Below are 25,007 nucleotides of genomic sequence, written 5' to 3' on the forward strand. Positions count from 1 at the left end.
TGGAGAAGACTCTTGAGGGTCCCTTGGGCTGCAAGGAGATCCAACCAGTCCATCCTAAAGGAAATCAGTTCTGAATATTCATTGGAAGGACTGATCCTGAAGCTGAAACTCCAACATTTTGGCCACCTGATGCAAAGAACTGAGTCATTGGAAAAGACCTTGAAACTGGCAAAGATTGAAGGCAGGAGGAGAAGGGGACACCAGAGGATGAGATGGTTGAATAGCATCACAGACTCGATGGACATGAGTTTGAGCAAGTTTTGGGAGCTGGTGATGGACAGGGAAGCCTGATGTACAGCAGTCCATGGGGTTGCAAGGAGTCAGACAAAACTGAGCGACTGAACTGACTAGTCTTTCCCATTCTATTGTTTAGCTCTGTTTCTCTGCATTGATCCCTTGAGAAGGTTTTCTTATGTCTCCTTGCTATTCTCTGGAACTCTGCATTCAGTTGGGTATATATTTCCCTTTCTCCTTTGCCTTTCACGTCTCTTCTTTTCTCAGCCATTTGTAAGGCCTCCTCAGACAACCATTTTGCTTTTCACATTTCTCCTTTTGGGGGATGGTTTGGATAACCACCTCCTGTGCAATGTTATGAACCACCTTCCATAGTTCTTCAGGCACTCTGTCTACCAGGTCTAACCCCTAGAATCCATTGGTCACCTCCACTATGTAATCATAAGTGATTTGATCACACCTAAATGGTCTAGTGGTTCCCCTACTTTCTTCAATTTAAGCCTGAAATTTGCCATAAGGATTTGTGCCACTCTCAGCATCATGTCTTGTTTTTGCTGACTGTATACAGCTTCTCCATCTTCAGCTGAAAAATATTTTATCAATATGATTTCAATATTGACCATCTGGTAATGTCCATATGTAGAGTCATCTGTATGTTGTTGGAAGAGGGTGTTTGCTATAACCAGTGCATAAATGGATAGCTTATATGAAATGTTAACTTCAATAGTTCTAGTAGTTACCTAGAGTTTTATGTCTTTTCCCTTTTTGACTCAAAAAATCTACAACTAAAAGTTATGGGAAAATTTATGTAATTGCTATAATTAATAGTGATTTTATTCATATTTAGTTGGCATAGACCTGTTTATCTTTGAGGAGTGACCGGAAAAAAAGGCAAAAGGAGAAAGATGTTTTACTTTTCAAGTACTTTTTAATTATGAATTCCAAATTCTATCTACCCGAATTATTGTTCTCCCCAAATATTACAGTTACTGTATCTTCATTTTTATTTCAATTGAAGACAGAATTCACATTCTACTTGATTTTCTTTTTCATCTTCTTCATACCTATGGTTTCTAACCAATAATGAATATTAGAATACGTTTAAAAAAATACTCATGTCCTGTATCCAATCCCAAAAGGATTCAAATTGAGTAAGTTAGAACCATGTCTTTAGAAAGGTCACAAGTGACTCAAAATATAATTATAGTTAAGAAGCACTATGTCTTATCTGAAATATTCTGGAATCACACATCCATTTGAAGATTCAATTAAAAAAAATAACATCTACCTAAAACAATGCACATAAATAGAAACACATGTAAAATGCAAATATACTTTCATAAAATTATACCAGAAGATGTCCTTTCACCAAGGTATTAGGCTTCCTCATTATGACTCTTAACACCTAATAGTGAATACATTTTCTCCATCTCCTTTGATCTACTCTGAACACTCTACTATCCCTCCTGTCAAACTCCCCAGACTGCTTTCCATTTGAATAACCTTTGGCTCTGTCACCTCTAGGTGTGAGTTTAAGGCCAGAGTTTATAGAAAGAGTGGAAAGTAATGCAAAGGCAAATTTTGGGACCCTTCATACTACTATTTATTGATTAAATACTACACTGGCTGAGAAAAAAAGCAGGTAAGGGAGCTCCCAGATAAAGGTGAGAAAGTTGGGAAAAGATAAATTGTTTACACCTTAACTACAGTGGTTTCTCAGCTTAGTACTAAGAATAAGGCAGATTCTTAGTGAGTAGATGATGAAAGAAAGGGTGAAGAAATGAATGAACAGCTGAAGAATTAACTGAATGAAAAAAGCAGAATTCATTTTACTTTTGTTTCCATGGCCTTAGTTTCCTCATATGTCATATGAAGGCATTAGAAGCCATTCAGATTCTCTTCCATCTGAAAGGATTCCTGCAATTTTTCCTATTACTCTGAGAATAGAAGACACTATTCCCTACCAAATTATAGATCAGCAGCCCTCTTGGCAAGAGAGGGAGTGTAGAGGGATGTGTGCTACTTGGCCGTATACTATCATGTTAAGCTACAAGTTGGCAGGTAAAGTAAGCATTTGCTACTGCAGTTCTAACACTGCGATAGCTTATGGAAGAAAACACTGTTTCAACACGAAAACAAGCAAAATTTATATTACCTCAACTTCTGAAATAAAGAGGCAGATTTACGTGCCTTCACATGAAACACTGTAGAAAATAAATCATTTCTTGAAATAAGTAAGATTCACAGGAAACAATGCAGAATGCTGTCATTATATACAGAGTATATGTTGAGCATCTCCATAAAGACACCTAAGAAACTGGAAATGGTGGTTGCCTTCAAGGATGGGAAATGGGTGACAAGGAGAAATTTTGAAGGGGAATTTAATTTACACTGAATTATGACAATTTTTGAGTCCATATAATTACTCCTTGGAAGGAAAGTTATGACCAACCTAGACAGCATATTAAAAAGCAGAGACATTACTTTGTCAACAAAGGTCCGTCTAGTCAAGGTTGTGGTTTTTCCAGTGGTCATGTATGGATGTGAGAGTCGGACTATAAAGAAAGCTGAGTGCTGAAGAATTGATGCTTTAGAACTGTGGTGTTGACGAAGACTCTTGAGAGTCCCTTGGACTGCAAGGAGATCCAACCAGTCCATCCTAAAGGAGATCAGTCCTGGGTGTTCATTGGTAGGACTGATGTTGAAGCTGAAACTCCAATACTTTGGCTACCTCATGCGAAGAGTTGACTCATTGGAAAAGACACTGATGCTGGGAAGGATTAGGGGCAGGAGAAGGGGACGACAGAGAATGAGATGGTTGGATGGCATCACTGACTCAATGGACATGGGTTTGGGTGGACTCTGGGATTTGGTGATGGACAGGGAGGCCTGGGGTGCTGCGATTCACGGGGTCGCAAAGAGTCGGACACAACTGAGCGACAGAACGGAACTGAACTGAATGTGCATATATTGCCTATCTGTAAAACATTACTGAAGTGAAACAAAATACCGTATTAGTGAAGACGCAAATAAAACCTCCTAAGTTTTAGTTACCAGTGGAATTTTATTTTAAATGCAGTGATGCGGTCTGTGAATATATTCCATAGCAGATGAAGAATATTTGGCCAAAATAAATCAATGGATACAACATGTACACTACCTCTTCTCTTTTGCTGCTTTACCCATCATTATTTTTAAAATATGACCAATATAGTGGTTTCTGCTGCTGCTGCTGCTGCTGCTGCTAAGTCGCTTCAGTCGTGTCCGACTCTGCACGACCCCATAGATGGCAGCCTACCAGGCTCCACCGCCCCTGGGATTCTCCAGGCAAGAATACTGGAGTAGGTTGCCATTTCCTTCTCCAGTGCATGAAAGTGAAAAGTGAAAGTGAAGTCGCTCAGTCGTGTCCGACTCTTAGCGACCCCATGGACTGTAGCCCACCAGGCTCCTCCATCCATGGGATTTTCCAGGCAAGAGTACTGGAGTGGGGTGCCATTGCCTTCTCCAATATAGTGGTAGGAAAGTTAAATAAAATCTTTTTAACTATATGACACTCAATGGAGTTCTGCTTCATCCAACCTCATATATACAACAGTTTCATAGAAATCATCATAACTTTTCTACACTTCAGAGACAATACCGATCCAGCAAGCAGTCACCTCTGCATGTGATTTCCTGGGACACCATAAGTATTTTTCCAAGAATTGTGAGATTACATTGTTATTGTTGTTGTTTAGCTGCTCAGTCTTGTCTGACTCTTTTGTGATCTCATGGACTGTAGCCCACCAGACTCTTCTGTCCATGGGATTTCCCAGACATGAATACTGGAGTGCATTGTCATTTCCTTCTCCAGGGGATCTTCCCAACCCAGGGATTGAACCTACATCTCCTGAATTGTAGGTCAGTTCTTTACCACTGAACCTCCTGGGAAGCCCGTGAGACTATATTAGACACCATTTAACCATAATACTCTCCTTTTCTTTTGTCCCTAACGTGGTGGTAATTCTGTTAATCTATTAATCCCACTTGGAATGTGATGATTAATTATTATGAAATGCCTAAGTGCTGACAGAGGTGCAAGACTATCCCATTCAGGTAGCACAAGAAAAATTGTGAGGGAAACAAACATCATTTTTGAACTTTATTTGTTGCTTAAAATGTAATGCCATACAATTTTAACAATCACTTAAAAAAGGATTTATATTTGCATAAAACAGAAGCAAAACAGAAAGATATGAAATAAAATGCCATCTTGCTTCAAGTTTTCAAATCAGTACTTAGAGTACTAATATATAGCTATGTACACTGCAAGTATATTATAGAAATATACTATGAGTAATCTTGAAACCACAATAAATATCAAGTAGGTTTTTAGGCACACGGCATAGAAAAATGCAGAATCAGCATAATTCTTGAGAGTGCTGAGTGACTCATTCTTAGATCATTTTCACATACATGTATTTTACACAAAATATACACCCATCACACACATGATCCCCAGTCACTTCTGAATTTCACCTTTCATCCCAGCATCAGTGCCTTCTTATTCTTTGATACTATTGCTCTATACAGCTATTACATAAGAAAATACTTTGCAGTTTTCTTCAACTAATAGCCTAAGAAGGTATCAATGCTACCAAAATAAGTGCAGTCTATCTACATGATATGATCATGGAAGTGTGCTCAGTGGCACCAGCTTACAGAACTGTTCATTTTAATCCTAGGGGTTACCCTGAAGGCAAACAATCAATTTTGAAGTCTACCATTTTTGAGTTGCCCATAGCATGACATCCAGAAATTGTTAGAAACTGAGGTAACACCTGTTGTTTTTTTTTAGAGATAGGAATCCCTGGAAAAGAAAAATGCCAGAAGTATTTTTAAAACTTCCGACCAATGTGGACCTCAGTCAGTTATTGTACGCTTTGTCTGTGACTCTTTCTGCTCAAATGTAAACAGAAGAATCCAAAGGAATGGTCAAACTAAATTTACCCTTACCATTAGGATTAAAGATCACAGCCATGGAACACCTGAGATCGCCCTCTGATAAGCGAAGTCTGACGCTTCTCTTAGTAGAGCCAATGTTCATTAATAAAAATGAACCAAATAACACTCACTGATTTCTGTCCCCCCGCCCCCCCACCTCCAGCTACAAGTCAGATTCCGGCATGTCTGGCATGTCTGCCATCAAGTACCCTATCCCATAGCGTCCGTTGGGAGCTGTATCCAGAGTTGGCGATCCACTCTGTTTTCGATAAATATTTTTACCAAAATTTGGAGAGGACATCTCACTTGATATCTTGCCATGAATGAGGCTTGCATCATCTCCCTCTAAGTTTACAGGCTCCTTCAGGACCCTTCCTCTCTTATAGGTCACAGATGCTAAATTACCAGAACTATCATCTATCAGGTTGCAGCGGCGGATGATGAAGACAACCGGGACTGGCAGTATTGCCAGGACCATCAGGGAGATACAGATGACCATCCCCCATGTTGGGTAGCTCAGAAATTTCTCAGATGCCTGTTAGAGTCAAAAAATAATTATTAATCATCTAGAGTTCTCTGCAGGATCACTAAAAAAAATTATATTTATCTCAGGTTTATAAGCAAAGAATCTGGGCTAGTCTTGTGACTGATTAATAAATTGCTGTGGAAGTGACAGTAAGCAACTTCTAAGGAGAAGCCTGATGATTTCTGCCTCTGTGTCTTAGATGCTGCCCTGAGCCCATAATGTCTGGAAGAAGTCAAGAATGAAAGCTCACACAGAGAGAGCCCAGCTCTCCGAGTTTAGTCAACTGCCTGGGTTGATTCAAGGAAGACCCAGAGAAGAATCGTCCAGCTTATCCACACAACCCTAAGAAATAATAAGTCAGCACTGCTTTCAGTCATTAAATTGTGGGTCATTGTTACCAAGCAATGGATATGTGTTATATGTGCCACATTATCTTTCTGCTGCTGCTGCTAAGTCGCTTCAGTCATGGCCGACTCTGTGCGACCCCATAGACGGCAGCCCACCAGGCTCCACCGTCCCTGGGATCCTCCAGGCAAGAACACTGGAGTGGGTTGCCATTTTCTTCTCCAATGCATGCATGCATGCTAAGCCACGTCAGTAGTGTCCGACCCTGTGCGACTCCATGGACAGCAGCCCACCAGGCTCCTCCGTCCACACAATTCTCTAGGCAAGAATACTGGAGTGGGTTGCCATTTCCTTCTCCACATTACCTTTCTAGAATCTGAAATTAAATTTTGAACTACATTTGTCCCCAAGGGTTTTGATAAAGGATAGCAGACTTAGGCATGAATTTAGTTGTTGTTATATAGAATTAGTGACCATAGAATAAAAGACAGAGGTAGCTCTAAAAATTAAGCATTCTGATTTTCTAATAGATAATATATATCTTGTGATTGCATTACGATGTAGCAGCTTGAGAACATAAACTGAATATTCACGGCTACTAGAAGGCAGTTATAGCAAAACTCTACTTCAATATTTATTTAAATTATGTTACATGGTTGATGCATATTTGCATTGGTATAGAGTGTCTCAGATATGATTTCACAAATTTAAGCAGGAAAAATTATTTCTGGTGGTTTCATCAATATGTTCTCTAGCATCAAAAGCCTAAATGATTATTAGTCCATCTATGGTGATGTGGATAAAATTACTTTAATGAGGTCCAAGTCAATGTTTCTTATGTACTAAAAATATTCACTACAAATAAAAAAACATACATATTTGTGGCCAAACAAAACATAAATCTTAAGATCCCTGCATAAAAGCAGTACCACCCATTAAACAGCAAACTATATTGAAAAAAGTGAAAGCCGAAAACCTCTAAAGTGACATTTTGTGTATTCTTTTATCTGACTTTCTTCTTTTTATTTTACCTTATCTTCCATCCATGCATTATAGCCAGGAGGACTTAATCCCATATTCACAATGCTAGCAATTAGCAGTGATAACAGCATTAGAGGAGAAATATATTTCCACATATAGTAGTAATATCTATTGGGAGCAAAGCCCAGCATATCCTTTAGGTCTTCCATAAACCTAAATAGAAAGAAAGAATTTAATTATTCCTCGAGTTAAGGTAGCTATATTAAAATATGCTAAATTAAATGTCCTTTAAAATGTGCATTATATCAATGGTTTGACCAGGGTTAAACATGATACCCTATGACACTTTATACTGAATCTAAAAGTCATACTGGAAGATGACTTATCAATTAAGAACATTTATAATGTAAAATGGAACCAGTGTACTGTACTTTTCACTTGGAAGAAGTCTCCTTAAGCCAATTATTGAAAAGTCTCCTCCAACTGATGACCTTCCATGCTATGAACAAAATACTTGCAATACATTAAAATTTCCTTGTTTCTCTTTCTTTTTTTTTTTTTTTGTAATTTAGAGATAATTACCTCACATCATCCAATCCAACTGATTCAAACATTCATTTCTGTTTTCAGTCTGGTGTCATTTAATTGAAAGAGGGTCCACACATTATGATTCTTTGATTTTTTTTTTCTCAAGTCCTTTTTTCATCTCTGCTAAGTGCCTCCTACATCTCTATCATTTCTATCATTCTTTTTTAAATGAGCTGGGCACTCTGTCCTGTTGTTTCCCAGTTAAGATTTTGCTTTAATAATTGCATCCCTATACTGTTGGCTTCGCAAGTGCATCGGATCCTTCTATTTCCGGTGAATTAGCACTTAGATTGAGTATTGATTAGACTTATGTGTTTGATTTTTGAAGTCAAGTTATTGACACATTATTTACCTGAAATAAGACTTGCTTTTTTTTTTTTTCTTTTTTGGCTGCATGGCTGGTGGGATCTTATTTCCCAGAACAGGGATCAAACCTGAGGCCCCAGAAGTGAGAGCACTAAGTCCTCACCACCTAACCACCAAGGAATTCCCCAGATTCACACCTTACAGATGTATGATGTTAACACTGTCAGGTGCATGTCTCCATTACATTCTAGTTTATATCCTTTAATATTTAACTCGAGATAAAATATGTACTGCCCATCCACCAGTCTTGTACTAATGTTTCTGTAGACTTTTTGGTTGTCTAAAGCTAGTTTTCCAGTAGATTCTTAGAAAAGGGATCACAGTAAATATATTCCCTAATTTCTTGCGTGTTTAAAATTATTTGTGGTCACTATATTTGAATGTCAGGTCAGCTGAATTTAAAATCTGTAGTTTACATTTTCTTTCTTCAAAAATCATAAATATGTCTATGTAAGATTGTTACAAAAATTTTGTTGACTATTAGACTTTTCTATTGTAAATATTTGTTTTGTACTGTTTTTTTACCTGCATGCTTTTTTTTGTTTTTCTTTTTCCTCCAAGTAACATCCTAGGCTTTGTCTTGGTGTCAGCTTTATGTCTGTTTTTTCCAACTATATATCATTTGCCCTTTCGACATTCAAGTTATTTGCTTCGGTAAGTTTCCTTAATTACAGTTTTTGAGTTATTTTCCAGCCACTGCTTTTAGAGGTCCTCATTGTACAAATGTTGAATCATCTTTGCTTAACTGCTGTTTCTATTCATTTTCTTATCCTTGGTTATTTCTTTTTGATTTTAAAAAGTATTCCTCCTTTCTAGCTTCTAATTCTCGAGGAGATATATATTGTACTTATTGTTTTTGTTTTAATTTGACTTCATTTATTAAGTGATTTTCTGTTATCCACAATTATTTCCTGAGTACAATCACCTCTGTTTTCAAATCTCCCTTGTCTCTAATTATTATATTTCTCAATTTTAAAATAACTGATATATGCTATTCTTTTGTGGCTTCTATCATTTTTCAACATTCATTTCAACTTCATTTTGAAATATTATTAGTTTTCCATCTGTTTTGCTTGTGTGGATTTGTTATCTGAAGGAATATTATTCTGCTCCTTTCTGTTTTTTTCAATGGCCTTTTTTTATGATTTAACCACATTTAAGTGAAATCAAATTTCCTGAATTTTGGAGAGGGAAGGATAGATGGGCATTGCTTCATTATTTTTTAAAAAATTTATTTACTTATTTTTGGCTGCATTTGGGTCTTTGGTGCTGCACGGACTTTCTCTAGTTGTGGCGAGCAGTGACGACTAGTTGCAGTGTGTGGGCTTCTCCTTCTTGTTGTGGAGCAGACTCTACAGTGTGTGGGCTCAGTAGTTGTGGCATACAGGGTTAGCTGCCCCATGGCATGCAGGATCTTCCTAGACCAGGGATTGAAACTGTGTCCCCTGCATTGGCAGGCAGGCTCTCAACCACAGGACCAACCAGGGAAGCCCCTCCTCTCTATTTTTGCAAAGTAATCAAAAAAGGCAGCCTCCAAGAATATATAATGGAGAAAAGACAATCTCTTTAACAAATAGTGCTCGGAAAACTGGTCAACCACTTGTAAAAGAATGAAACTAGAACACTTTCTAATACCATACACAAAAATAAACTCAAAATGGATTAAAGATCTAAACATAAGACCAGAAACTGTAAAACTCCTATAGGAAAACAGGCAAAACACTCCACGACATAAATCACAGCAGGATTCTCTATGACACACCTCCCAGAATATTGGAAGTAAAAGTAAAAATAAACAAATGGCACCTAATTAAACTTAAAAGCTTTTGCACAACAAAGGAAACTATAAGCAAAGTGAAAAGACAGCCTTCAGAATGGGAGAAAAGAATAGCAAACGAAGCAACGGACAAAGAATTAATCTCAAAAATATACAGGCAACTCCTCCAGCTGAATTCCAGAAAAATAAAAGACCCAATCAAAAAATGGGCCAAAGAACTAAACAGACATTTCTCCGAGGAAGACATACAGATGGCTAACAAACACATGAAAAGATGCTCAACATCACACGTTATCAGAGAAATGCAAATCAAAACCACAATGAGGTACCATTTTACGCCAGTCAGAGTGGCTGCTATCCAAAAGTCTACAAGCAATAAATGCTGGAGAGGGTGTGGAGAAAAGGGAACCCTCTTACACTGTTGGTGGGAATGCAAACTAGTACAGCCATTATGGAGAAGAGTGTGGAGTTTCCTTAAAAAACTGGAAATAGAACTGCCATATAACCCAGCAATCCCACTGCTGGGCATACACACTGAGGAAACCAGAATTGAAAGAGACACGTGTATCCCAGTGTTCATCACAGCACTGTTTATAATAGCCAGGACATGGAAGCAACCTAGATGTCCATCATCAGACCAATGGATAAGGAAGCTGTGGTACATATACACAATGGAATATTACTCAGCCATTAAAAAAGAATACATTTGAATCAGTTCTATTGAGATGGATGAAGTAAGCCAGAAAGAAAAACACCAATACAGTATACTAATGCATATATATGGAATTTGAAAGATGGTAACGATAACCCTATATGTGACACAGAAAAAGAGACACAGGTGCATAGAACAGTCTTATGGACTCTGCAGGAGAAGGTGAGGGTGGGATGATCTGAGAGAATAGCATTGAAACATGTATATTATCATAAGTGAAAGAGAACGCCAGTCCAGGTTCAATGCATGAGACAAGTGCTCAGGGCTGGTGCAACAGGATGACCCAGAGGGATGGGACGGGGAGGGAGGTGGGAGGGGGTTCAGGATGGGGAACACATGTAAACCCATGGCTGATCCATGTCAATATATGACAAAAACCACTACAATATTGTAAAGTAATTAGCCTCCAACTAAAATAAATAAATCAATTAAAAAATAAAAAAAATAAAAACATAAAAAAAAAAGGCGGCCTCATAATTTCTCAGTTGTTTTTTTTTTAACCTCTGCTCTCTTTCTCACATTTACTTGGAGTTCCTTTTCCAACGCCTCTACTACCGGTCTCCTGCTCAGCTCAGGTTTTGCTCCCACCACTTTGCTTTCAGTGCAGAGCTTTATCTTGGTAGAGAACTTTGGGTTGTTCATTCCAAGATTTTAGAGACCAGATTGTTCCAGCACTGATGGTCTTGTTGTGTTTGGATCCCTCTGCATTCTGCTAAACAAGGGCAAAGATACTATTTCTCCCGGTTTAGCTCACTATCTTCAGGTTAATCAGCCTACCACACACTGCAGAGAGGACCTGGGGGTGAGTAGAGAGCGGTCAGAGGCCCAGCTGTGTATCCTCCACCATCACCCACATGGATGTGATACCGCACAGGTTCTGTGGCTGCCAGTGGTTTGTCCCAACCTTTCAGATTTGAGGGTTCACGGGAATATCTTCTTTCCAGTGTCCATGGGTATTTGGTTTCGCTTTCTAGTCATTCTTTTTCTCCTTCATTTTAAAAAGGAAACTTGGGGAAATGCAATCTATGCAGCCATCACTTTTAGCATCACAGGATCTTCCTTCTCATTTTCTCTCAATCACATTTCTTCCTAATCTCTTAACCCAGGGATCAAATCCAGGTCTCCTGTAGTGCAGGCAGATTCTTTACCAACTGAGCTACAGGGAAGCTCATACAATATTTCTTTTTCTGCATTTGAATTTGCTAACTCAAACGTTTAGGTTTTGGAAGGCTTCTTTCTCTCAACCCTGTCTCTGGAAAATTAGGTAAGCATGGCAGATGACAGAGCAGAACTGAGTGAGCTAATGACACTACTGAAGGTGAACAGGAGGAACATAAGATTCCTGCAGACATTTAAAGGAGGGAAAAGTAATTAAATAAGAGCATTTTGAACAGAAGAATTCTAATTGTGCTCCTTGGACAAGATACGAGCTTTAGAGACCAACAGATCTGGTTTCAAATCATACCTCCATAATTTCTAAATGTATATCTTAGTCCTTCTGAACTTCATTTTTGGCATTCTCAAGAAAGATAATATCCATCTTGGAGAGTTATTGTTAGGCTTATAGACAACATATGCAAAGCACACTATCTTACAAACAGCAGAAATTTATAGATTAAGTATTATTAGTAATATTATTCCTCTTGTTGTTAATAATGATTATTATTTAGGAACTACTAAAAAGAAATATTTACCACTATGCCTATTGTAAATGATGAACAATATAAATGGAAAACTAAGTTATGATTCTACTGATCCATAGGTCAGTCCAATAATAATATCAAATTCCAATGCAGTGCGGGTGAGGAGTTGAGGGTAGCTCAGTAGACTATAGAAATATCTAGTTTTGAAATTAAAGTTAAAAGCCCTGGCTCTACAACTAAGATACTGTGTCCTCCTATACAAGGCAGGCCAATTTTACATCTGTGATATGAGTAATATTAGTCACCACAGAATACTGTTATGAGGATTAAGACAATACATATAGTAGTCCCCTGATGATTAGTGATGTCGACAACTTTTCATGTATCTGTTGATCATCTGTATATATTCTTTGGAAAAATTCTGGTCCTTTGTCCATTGTTTAATTGACTTGTTTTTTTTTTTTTTTTTTGCTACTGAGTTATAAGTCCTTATACATTGTGGATATTAACCCCTTATTGGATATTTGATTTGCAAATATTTTTCTCATTCAATAGATTATCTTTTTATTTTCTTGATCATTTCTTTGGCTACACTGTAGTAATACTCCACGGAGTCGCAAGAGTCGGACACAGCTTAGCAACTAAACAATATACAGCTATTACTACTACTGCTATTTAGTACATGATCATTAAATGTAAGTTTCCCTATCTTTCCTTGCCTGGAGCTTTTAACAGTAATAAAATATTCTCTAAGTTTTGTCACAAAGCTCACTCAGTACAATAATGTTCTTTATGTTGTTGAAGAGGACTCTGGTCCTCATTCAGTGAACTTATTCCTGCATCAGAGAAACCTCTAATAAGCTTGATGGTCTTATTGCCTTAATCCATACATGCTAACTGAAGACGACAAATTTAAAGGATATTGGACAAGGCCTCCAGAAATGTTTTTCACTGAGATTACTCTAATGCTTCATTTCACACAAGTTTACATACTTTTCAGACCAAGCAGGTATATAATTTAAAGATTTAAGCATCTAGTGAATTCAAGTCATGACTCCATAAATATGTTATATATAGTGAATGCTGTATATATCTTGAAGCAGTGATATATATATACATATGTATATATATATATATATATATCTTCCCAAAATGGTCCTGTTACACAAAACATTGTGTAACATGATAAAATAAGGCATTTTATAGCATAACAAAATAAAATCCTTCTTATAAAACAGGTTGTGAACATAATTAGAAGTATAGACTTTGCTGCTGCTAAATCGCGTCAGTCGTGTCCGACTCTGTGTGACCCCATAGACGGCAGCCCACCAGGGTCCTCCGTCCCTGGGATTCTCCAGGCAAGAATACTGGAGTGGGTTGCCATTTCCTCCTCCAGCGCATGAAAGTGAAAAGTGAAAGTGAAGTCGCTCAGTCGTGTCCGACTCTTCACAACCCGATGGTCTGCAGCCTACCAGGCTCCTCTGTCCATGGGGTTGTCCAGGCAAGAGTACTGGAGTGGGGTGCCATTGCCTTCTAAAAATGGGCTTTTGTGGTGGCTCAAATGGTAAAGAACCTGCCTGCAATGCAGGAGACCTGGGTTCAATCCCTAGGTTGGGAAGATCCTCTGGAGGAGGGCATGGCAACCAACTCCGGTATTCTTGCCTGGAGAATCCCCATGGGCAGAGGAGCTTGGTGGACTACAGTCCATGGGGTCACAAAGAGTCGGACACCACTGAGTAACTAAACACAGCACAGCACAAAAACGGCTATAAATCCCAGCTCTGCCTCTGTTCGGGTGTGTGACGAGCAAGTCACTTGGTGTCTCACTAAGCCTGCATTTTCTTATGTGTGAAATGGAGATAACAATGGCTCAAAACAATTTAACAGGATTCTTGGAACTTAGCCAATATACACAAGCTCTTAGAAGTTCCTATTTGATAACCAGAATTAAATCAAAGCTCCAGAATCCTAAACCTCATTATCATCAACACCATTCTATCTCATCACCTAATAAGGAGATGTACTTTGTTAAAACTGTTGAATGGAGAAGAGCCTGCAAAAGATTTGATTTTTGTAGCAAGGAAGTTTTTTCTTCCAGTCATTTCTCTCCTCTTCTAAGTGAGATACATATTAACAATTAGTCTTTCCAAAGCAGAGATGTAAAATGGATGCATAAGAGAATATACTTACTTATCTATGCCATAAACAAAGGATACGGCAATATTCTCCAAAATGACGACAATTAGCAGAGGCAGGGTTGCAGAATAGTCATCAAACATTGTAACAAAGTAGTTTCCAGAGCGCTGCACAAATATCAGGCCAATACAAAATGCCAGAAGACAGCAGATAACTGAACAAAAGGAATAAATTAAAAAAAATAAGACCTTGTCAGAATCAAGTCTTTTAAACTGCAATATAAATTATTATATGCACTTTGTTTCTAAGTTGTCAATAATATGAATAGGATACTTTTCCTGATACCATGGAATATATTGGGAATTAGTTACCTGAATTTAGCCCTATATTTAATATGAATTCATTGTAGGACAGTAACTCAATTCATCTCCTTGAGTCTGTGGAAATGTATGTACCAAGCACAAATAACAAACAAGGCAAAACAGAGAAGATAATAAAAGTATAAATCTCCAAACCCATGTCTCATTATTAATAGAAAAGTGACCTTTTCAGGCAGCAAATGTTCATAGGTCATTTCTACTTTTAATAATGTTTTCTAGTTTTGGAAGCAATATTGAAATTGCAAATTAATCATGAGATGAATGTGCCTTATAAGACTGTGATAACATATATTTTTTATTTGATTGAAATATGATTATTCTTAAAGCATAGACCCCTTAGCAGTAACTCATACTCTACCTTGATATTGCCTGGGCAGATGAACTGGAAATACAGTTATGACAGGGTTGGGCAACCAAATTCTCCAATTAATTAAGAAAAATAGTCTAAAAGGAGTTTCTGTAGGAGTATTGCAGAAAGATGCAGAAACTTCCAACCAGATACCATTACTATAGAAATTTAGAGAGCATTCTGGAATCCGTTTACTATTCATATATTTTTGTTAGACTCTTTATTCTCTCATGTGTGTTAGTAGAGAAGCCCTCAAATACAAGAGATGACTGGGCTGTCTTTCTCAACTCCCTATCAGCAGAAGTGAGTAAAAATGACAGAAGTGGGGCAGGTGGAGGCAGTTCAGAAGGAGAGAAAACAGGCATGTCTGGGTTCCATCCAATGGGGGTTCCCTAGCAATCTCAATAAGTATGGGTTAAATTAAGCCATTTCCTTCATCTTGTGAGTGCTAGGCTAGTGGTATGAGTTACATCATCCATAAGTAAATATTATATATAAACACATCAGGTAGAAAAGGAAAAGCATTAAGAGCATTCACTTGGAGTCTAACACATATTGAAATATTTAAATGCTTGTCACAGCAAATCATAGTCAAAGTCTCAGGATGGAAGTAGCAGAGCTTAGATTTGAACCATGGCCTGTATCACACTCACTCTCGCCTAATTGCATCATAGTATAAGTGGGAAGAAAGTGTACTCTAGGTGGTACAGACACTGAGAGCTTCGCTGATGAGGTGAGAGGAACAGACAATACGTAACTTAGATCTAAGTCCTACTGTCATATCAAAGGAGACAAAAACATTTGACAAAGGTGATAGGGGAACATTTCCTCAAAGTAAATGACTTGAAGTACAAGTATGATCCCAAAATACAGGTAAAGGGAGTAGAGAGTATATTCCTCTTTACTCTGATCTACTAAGTCTTCTTCCACTGGGAGTTGGCAAATACGCCCATGTGTCCCCCCCCCCCCCACACACACACACTATTGCTGTTCCCTTAATTTTGCCAGGCCTCTTATATCAGGAGGGTTGAGATACAGGGCAAGATGAGGAAAGCAGCAAAGATGACAGTTATTTAGTCTGTATGTCAGAGGATATTGATAGCCTTAAAATAAATAGAAACTGCAGAAGCAGAGTGTGCCTTTCAGGAAAAGGAAGAGACATTTCTCATTTGTATCCAACTGAATTAAAGAAATCTAGATGTAAGTATCTGACAAACTGCTGAAATTGTTTAGAGGCACACTAAGCAGAGCAATGAGTGATAAGGGTACATATGCATTGGAGAGTTATTGACACGTAAATGACTACTGAATCTTTCAGAGCTAAGAACAGAGCCTGGGGGGGAGCTTGTGCACCACTGGCCAGCATTCAAGATCATCTGTATATTTTTTTCCAATTAATTTTTGCGTCACTTACCAACACTGTTGCTGTACTCTGGTCTGGCAGCTTCCTTGCTGCTTTCTTTGTCTCTGTTTGGGTGTGCTTACTAACTAAAACTATCCTCTGACCTCTGAGAAGACCGTTGCCCTGTCTCATTCAATTTCCATGCCTTCTGCTGATAGTTCCCTCATATATTTAGATGATCTTTGCTGCTTCTTAATTTGTAGAACATGTAAAGTCTTTATCATGCTGTCATTATATTACATAATACAAGTTTTATCTACCCATGTTGATTTTAATTATCAGTCCTATTCTGTTTAGACGGAGAAGGCAATGGCACCCCACTCCAGTACTCTTGCCTGGGAATTCCCATGGACTGAGGAGCCTGGCAGGCTACAGTCCATGGGGTCGCTAAGAGTCGGACACGACTGAGTGACTTCACTTTCACTTTTCCCTTTCATACACTGGAAAAGGAAATGGCAACCCACTCCAGTATTCTTGCCTGGAGAATCCCAGGGACGGAGGACCCTGGTGGGCTGCCGTCTATGGGGTCGCACAGAGTCGGACATGACTGAAGCGACTTAGCAGCAGCAGCAGAAGCATTCTGTTTAGAGGAGAGGTTCTCCTACATGTCTGCATCTCTGTTGTAATTTCTCTTATATCCTTGGTATCCCTCAAATGCAAGGACGATGCAATACACAGCCAGTACTTTAATAACTGCTTGCAGATTGGACTTATTAACAACCGTCAATATTGATAAATCATGTTATTATCTTTCCTTCCTAGATATATTAGCTTCTATCAGGCTACAATTGCTATTTCATATGAAAACTAAATTTAGATTTGTCAATGTCAGCTATACACTTTTGAAAAATCCAATGATCTGAACTTTTTTTTATAATTATTGACTTGAATACAAAATTATACATGAACATTCTTTGACTTTTTTCTAGTACCAGCACTTCATAATGACATTACTACTAATAAAGAGCAATATAATAAATGATAACTAATAAGTAGTTAATAATAATATGATCTACATTTTCATTTGCATATTATATAAATTAATCCCTAAACAACAAATACTTCTGAGACATATTAATAAGTGGACTTTAAAAATAAACACTTTTCCTATTTCCATCTCTGATCAGTCACCAAGAGTAAAATGACCTGCTATCAGTTCAATGAAAAGTCAAATACATAAAAGCTCACCGGTGAGGATTTCTTTCCTCACTTTGAATGTGTCCACAACAGGTGTGATGATCCCTTCAATGGTTCCAAACATGCTGCCAAGCCCTAGATTCACCAGCATGAGGAAGAACATCACTGACCAGAAGGGAGATGCGGGGAAATGTGTCATCGCTTCTGTAAAGGCAATAAAAGCTAAACCAGTCCCCTGAACAGCCTGTAAGATATATAGAATAACCATGTTAGTCAGAGCCATGTGCAGTGCTGGCTATGCATATGAAAAGGCAGGGAAACTCTGAATAATACGGGGCAGTTACTGGAAATAAGCACACTGATATCACCATGCTGTCTCCTAAGAAATGTGCCTCTAAACAAAATTCAGGGTGATCATGTTATCTCATAAAGACCATAAATAGAGCCAACATTTAAAAATTTAAGAGTAAGTTATTATTTAAATCTTTCCTTATGGAATTTAAGATTGTTGTGTTAATGATGGCTTCATCTGTAACTTCCTGCACACGATTCTTTATGTTTAGTCTCAGGTACCTTTAGCTATCTTAAAGCAAGTGATTAATGGCCAATTTCTTCATTATATTTTCCTTTTTGGTAAAGTAAAGAGAAGGTGACAATTTATGCAAGGCTATTTATTCACATTCCCTTATATTGTGTTTATTCAAATATATGACAGTGGCTAGAAAAAGGACTTAATCATGACTTAAAAAACACAACTATTAAGATGGGAAATATTATTTATGTGTCCAAACAATTATGCAATATGTAAATAGTCATCATAATTCAAGTTTTATGTTAAGTATTATACCAGCAAATATATCTAATTTCATTTTCTATGTGAAAATCACCTTATTTATATTCATATTTTAAATTATTATGGCTTCATCAGTGAAACTACTTTTTAAAGTAAAGCAAACCTTTTTGATTTAAGAAAATATGCTCTCAGAGAGTGTTTTGAAATAAAGATGAATTTTGAAACAGCATGCCCTTCCACAGGCATTTTAAAGGTCCTTTTCCTAAAAGAAGTCTTCTGCGTAAGGCATATTTTAAGTTAATGAGAATTGTTTTAGTGCTTAAACATAGACTACTAACTTTATTGAGCTCATCTTCAATTTGACAGGCATTGAGATGAAGCTCAGGAAACTCTTCTTCTTTCACTTTTTGAATGATGTCATAAACTAAGTCATAATCTTCTGCAGTAATAGCTGAAAAGTTGATATGATGGGGAATAATATCTTGACTAATGTTGCCCATTTTCACAAGTTTGATGATCATTTCTGAATTTCTGAAAAGTAAAACAGCATTAATAAACACTTGTGGGTTTGGGGAAGAGATTTTTTTCAGATACAATTATACTATCAAATCTAAAGGAAATTAATGATCATACTCTGCAATGCATTTCTCATTTATGACATTTGCTTTGAAGCCCAGAACTGCAAACACCACCAGTGTTGCCAGGATAGAAGTAAAAAAATTGATGAAGGACACCAGAACGGCATCAAAGTGGCAGTTGTTGTCTCTCTTGTTATAGCTTGAAAAGGCGATGACGCCACCGAATCCCAGACCTAAGGCAAAGAACACCTGAGCTGCAGCTTCTCTCCACACCTTCGGCTCCAGCATGATTTCAAGCTGTTTAAAATTAAACAGAACAGAGGTCAGCTGCAAAACATTATTTCTCAACAATCTACAAGGAATCGATTCTGTTTAAATATATCATAAAGCTGCTGCTGCTGCTGCTGAGTCACTTCAGTCATGTCCGACTCTGTGAGACCCCATAGATGGCAGCCCACCAGGCTCCCCCATCCCTGGGATTCTCCAGGTAAGAACACTGGAGTGGGTTGCTGTTTCCTTCTCCAATGCATGAAAGGGAAAAGTGAAAGTGAAGTCACTCAGTCGTGTCTGACTCTTAGCGATCCCATGGACTGCAGCCTGCCAGGCTCCCTCCGTCCATGTGATTTTTCCAGGCAAGAGTACTGGAGTGGGTTGCCATTGCCTTCTTCGATATCATAATGACACACATCCAAAGATAATTCAAAACAAGGATTATCTGTTCTTAAGGAGAAAGAACAAATTTTTCATTGAGGAATTATACAAGGAAAATGAATAAGAAAGGCCATAGACTATTGAACCTTTAGATGGAGATGTTACTTACATGGAGAAAAAAGTCATATGGGGAATTTTAAATATCTTTAGGACAAATCAAAGAATATTTGAGAGAGAAATGAACTATCTTCACTTATTTCTGTCTTTGTTTTCTTTCCAAAGCAACATAAACCAGTTAGCCATAAAAGTTATAAATTTTATTTAACTAATGCCCTAAGTTTTGTGTTTTCTGGTGAAGTCTAACAGCCAAAGTAGGTAATAATTATAAGCTGGGTAGAGTTGAACTATTTGTACTTTGCATATTCACATAGGTATTATTCTTTCATTTAGTAGTTTCCTGAAAGCTTTTCCTTTGAAAATTGAAGTAATTCAACCATATAATCTATAAAGACCCTTTCAGATCCAGAGTTCTAAAGTTTGGAATCTGTGCTGAACATATTTTTCAAGTAACTCTGCTTTACTTCTTAAACCATTATCACTGTATGTAAATAAACCTTTTAAATGGCACAATTAATATTAGCCATATTGGGCAAAGACCTCAATAAACAGTTAACTCTGATTTCAGTAACAGTAGTACTTAAATTGGTATTTTATCTCTTTTCACCTTTGCAATGAAATTGCCTTTATTGGGAACAAAGCCAGATGTGGTTAAGAACATGACTTCCATAGACAGTCATTTAATAATCTAAAAATAGTGCATCCTAGGGTAAGTTGCCTGTCCACTCTGAGTTTAACTTTTCTCAACTGAAAGATGAGAGTAACAAAGCATGTAAATACTACTCATCACATTGCCTACCACACTGAGTCCTCAATAACTGCTAATATATGGATTATAGTAACAGCTACGCTGATAAGCATTAGAAAAGCCCCTGATGCTGGGAAAGACTGAGGGCAGGAGGAGAAGAGGGTGACAGAAGATGAAACGGCTGAATGGCATCACTGACTCAACGGTCACGAGCAAACTCCAGGAGATAGTGAAGGACAGGGAAGCCTGGCATGCTGCGGTCCATGAGGTCTCAAAAGAGTTGGACACAATCAGCAAATGAAAACCGAACTCATTCAACTGTCTATCTCTACTTTTCCACTAGATGGCAGACAATACCTATTTACTAAAGACATTCTGATTATTTCCAATTCAGAAATTAAATCCGCATTGACTGAGAATATTCAGTGAGAATACTTTCTCCCTTACATAAACAACTTTAAAGGAAATTGACAACTTTTTATTGTTATTATATTAACTATCACATCCTAAAGTGGCCTAATAACAATCTTATCAATAGTCCAAAGTGAGCTGAAGAAGTAATTCACTATATTTTAATAATTATTTCCAGTTCTGGTTTAAAATGTTTACCAAGTATTGCAGTTTTAAACATGGGGACCATGTAAAAGTGTCATATTCAAGTATCTAGATTCTAAAATATCTATTTAAATCAAATATTTAGAATCATGTCACAGTTACCAACCTAGAGAAAGGTGATATTCCAGGAATTCACACCAAAGCTAGTTGTTTTAAACTCAGAAAACTTTTTTTTTATATTGTAAAAGAGAAATATTTGTGGTAACTAAGTATGGCCCATTTGGTGGCTGATTTAGATGATAATATAGCTGAAATTCATAAATGTGAACTAATTATTCACTGAGGAATTCCAACAACTCTTCAGGACTTTTGAACAACAGAAGAGGAGCAGATCACAATGTCAACGTTTTTGCTACTTGAGAATGAACAGAACCCAACTTGGAACCAGATACTCAAAAAACACAGCCTCTTTTTCACAGGAGTGACAATTTCAGGGAGGCTAAAATCTTCTCCCCAAGTCTCTCAGCACAATGCTTGGTGCAGTCATCCTTCAGACAACTTCCAATTTCTGAACTAAATTGAGATTGTGTTTTTATAACTCATTGTCTGATTATGATAGTGCTAGCATGCTAATCGAAGTATTATTTCATCTCAGTGAATATCCAAAATCTATATGCACCTCAAATATGTTTTTGATTTTTTCCTATCAAACCAATATGATAAGTCCACAAGGATTGATTAATCAGGTTCAATGAGCCCTACAATGAGGTCAGCTCTAAGTTGAATGACAGAGTTTAAGTTCTGAGCCTTTTAAGAAACCTAATGGAATTTTCCTGAAATGCATATGCATTTATAAAAATTACAGAACTTCCCAAGCACACTAATATAAATACTATTCTAGAAAATACAAAACCTCAAAACAGAACAAGAAACCTTGAATTTTTTCTAAGACAGGATTGATTTTGAGTACAATAGCATTCTTAATATGGGTCCATGGACTTTAGGAATTCTGTCAACCTCCTAAGACACTAAACAAATTAATATGTTCATTATTTTTTCTGGTAAGAAGATCCTATTATCAGTTTTTTGTTTTTTGGTTTTTTTTCTTTTGCAAAGGAGTCCATGTCACAAAAGGTTAAAAACCACTGAAATAGAAGAGGAAGAGTAAAGATTGATAAGTTCTAAATTGTACCAGTGTAAAAATGAGAAGTTAATTTATTGTAAAAGAGGAACTTCTGAAGTTTAAATAGTGAAACTTACTCTAGATAAAGTGGGACATTTAAAATTGGAGAGAGTTAGATATAATTATAGATATCTAAAAGCCTTGCTTTTACTAGGCTGGTTAACATAGCAGCTATAATTTAATAGTTTAGTGCACATTGTTGCACGTAGGTTAGAACAATTATCCCTTAAATTTAACTGTGGGAACATTTTGACAACATAAAGCTTTTGTGATCATAAGCCTTAACTGGAAATACAGTACATACCTCAGGGGTAAACATGTGACGGATGCCATCAACTGAACCATTTAAAAGGAGTGCTCTGATTAGGAAGCATATAAGTACCACATATGGGAACAGAGAACTAAAATACATGATCTGCAAAGGAAGAAAGATGAAAACAGGTGAGACACACTAACAACTATATTCTTTCTCATACTTAAAGATTATTTGTGCTGCTCTATACTGGACTTTCCTGGTGGCTCGGATGGTAACGAATCTGCCTGCAATGCGGGAGACCTGGGTTCAATCCCTGGGTCAGGAAGATTCCCTGGAGAAGGGAATGGCTACCCACTCCAGTATTCTTGCCTGGGAAATTCCATGGACAGGAGTCTGGCGGGCTGCAGTCCATGGAGTTGCAAAGAGTTCAACACAACTGAGTGACTAACACTTTCACTTCGTATCTTCATACTGTGAAAATGACCCTTTTATAATATAATAATTAATATTATTAGTACATTGTTTAGTCATCATAGTAGAATGGCTTATTAGTCTTGATTTGGTGTGATTCATTAAGATCTATTTGGGATATAATAAAAAATGGGAAATCTTCCTTATTTAATCTCCTTTAAAATAGTCCGTAAGTGTGATATAACTTGAATAGTGTTGATTCCTCACAGTTCACACAGTTCACAAACAAGCAGTATTTAAGAGAAGCAAAAGGACACTAACTCCTTAACAAGTACCTACTTTATAGTTTTAGATAGCAAAAGTCCTTTTTTAAAAAAAATTAAGCAAAGTTCCATTATAATTCTGTAAACCTTCTAGACAGTGGTCCTTGTTAAGGCTCCTATAGAACTTGAACAATAGACTTCTACCTCAGAAGTCATCATTAAATAAATGTTTATCATAGAAAAGCCATTGTCCCAACCAGACATGTACTGCCTGCTTGACATCTTCTCCATGTGGTTTCTAAAATCCTGGATTTCCCCCAAAGCTGTCCCCACCGATCTTTATCTCCCACCACCCAACAGTTATTAAAGTCAACATCCAGAAGTAGTTCTGCATGGTTCATAATTTCCTGGTTTCCAGACTATCACCCGGGCTATTTCATTCCCTGCTTAAATGCTCTCCAGGAATCTCTAATACAGTAGGAACAAAATGCAAATGGCTCTGTCCTGCAAAGGCTTACACTAGGCTGCCTACCTGCTTGCCCTCCAACTCTTCCCCTGAGCTTCAGCCCTAAGGGAAACCAAGCTCTTCAGCTTCAGGGCCAGAGCAGACTGTGCCCTAAGTCTGAGGCACTTGTCTTTCCTCACCTGCCTATGACTTGCTCCTCTTTATTATTTACTTCTCATCTTCATCTTTTCAAATCTTCATAGAACACTCGGAATAAGACTATGCCTTTTTTTTCCCATCCAATAGGCCCTTAAATGCCCTTCCCTATGTCCCATGAACCTTTAATGATATTATTTTGATTTGGTTTGACAGCACTTAACACTGCTGAAATTGTCGTCTGTATTTACTTGTTAATTTTCAGTCTCCCTTACTGAAATATAAGCTCTGTGAAGGCAAGGACCTTTTCTCTCTTGCTCACTACCAATCCCAAACATCTAACAGAGTTGTTAACACATTTTAGGTATTGCTATGTATCTGTGGGGGAAGGAATAGAGGGAAGGTGAGAAGAATGGAGGAAAAAACTGAAAAACTGCCATAGCAGAGGATGACTCAGGCAGGTCAGAGATACTGAATCCTGTAATAATTGCAGACAGACAACAGAGAAGTCAGCACAATAATTTTCGCTTCTATTCTGTATACTTTGTAACTGTATTTCAATATTATTAAAAATATTACAAATAAAATCTCTGCATAATTAAGAACCTATATTCCTCTAAAAGTAATAATATTCTAATTTAATTATAAAGAAATAAAATTTTTCAATCAATTCAGAATGGTCTAAATTTTAAATTGCATCCATTCATCCACATTTCTTGATTTTTTAAAAATCAAGAATGCTTTCAGATGGAGTACTTTTCATTCTTTCTGCCTACTTTTAGGATCCTTTAAATTTGTGGGTCTACAATATCTATTCAAGTAGCCTTGGTCTCACTTGAATTGCAGCTATTCCTTTTATGATTTTTCTTTCAAATCTTGAAGCTAACTAGAAGGGTGGATTCACTTCTGCACAATAGTTTATCTTTTTGTTGTTGTCTTTTTTTTTTTTAACAGAACTAAAATTTGGTGCCTTTGACAACACACTCCAGTATTCTTGCCTGGGAAATCCCATGGACAGAGGAGTCTGGTGGGCTACATGTAGTCCATGGGGTCCCAAGAGTCGGACCTGAATGAGTGACTAAACAACAACCAAGTGACAATAGGCCTTCTATTAACCCATTTATTTTAAAAGTGAAAATGAAGGCTGCACACTACAATAATCTGGATAGTCTGGTAATGATTTTTTTTCCAATTGACATGATGTACCTCGGTATATTTTTAACATAATTTCAAATTAGAAGCTAACGAAGTAAATGATTCTTCCTGGAGCCATATTTGCCCATGCTAAACAA

At 37.3% G+C, this 25,007-nt stretch overlaps 1 protein-coding gene across 4 annotated transcripts in view; it reads right to left on the reverse strand.

The window, feature by feature from the left end:
- Positions 1-4,365: 4,365 nt before the first annotated feature.
- The window catches only part of SLC6A15 (solute carrier family 6 member 15), a 53,511-nt gene continuing 32,869 nt past the window's right edge, over positions 4,366-25,007 (reverse strand). For all 4 annotated transcript variants that reach the window (XM_081596145.1, XM_081596144.1, XM_081596146.1 and 1 more), the window contains exons 6-12: positions 22,489-22,599; positions 18,986-19,227; positions 18,691-18,883; positions 17,611-17,803; positions 14,346-14,505; positions 7,120-7,282; positions 4,366-5,752 (exon numbers count right to left, since the gene is read on the reverse strand). In XM_081596145.1, coding sequence (XP_081452271.1) covers positions 5,381-5,752; positions 7,120-7,282; positions 14,346-14,505; positions 17,611-17,803; positions 18,691-18,883; positions 18,986-19,227; positions 22,489-22,599 — 1,434 coding nt within the window. In that variant the 3' untranslated portion in view covers positions 4,366-5,380. The remainder of the gene's footprint in view (positions 5,753-7,119; positions 7,283-14,345; positions 14,506-17,610; positions 17,804-18,690; positions 18,884-18,985; positions 19,228-22,488; positions 22,600-25,007) is intronic.

The sequence above is a fragment of the Giraffa tippelskirchi genome, chromosome 4 (genome assembly GCF_054371585.1).
Source record: "Giraffa tippelskirchi isolate mGirTip1 chromosome 4, T2T-mGirTip1v1.2.pri, whole genome shotgun sequence".
NCBI classification, from domain to species: Eukaryota; Metazoa; Chordata; class Mammalia; order Artiodactyla; family Giraffidae; genus Giraffa; species Giraffa tippelskirchi.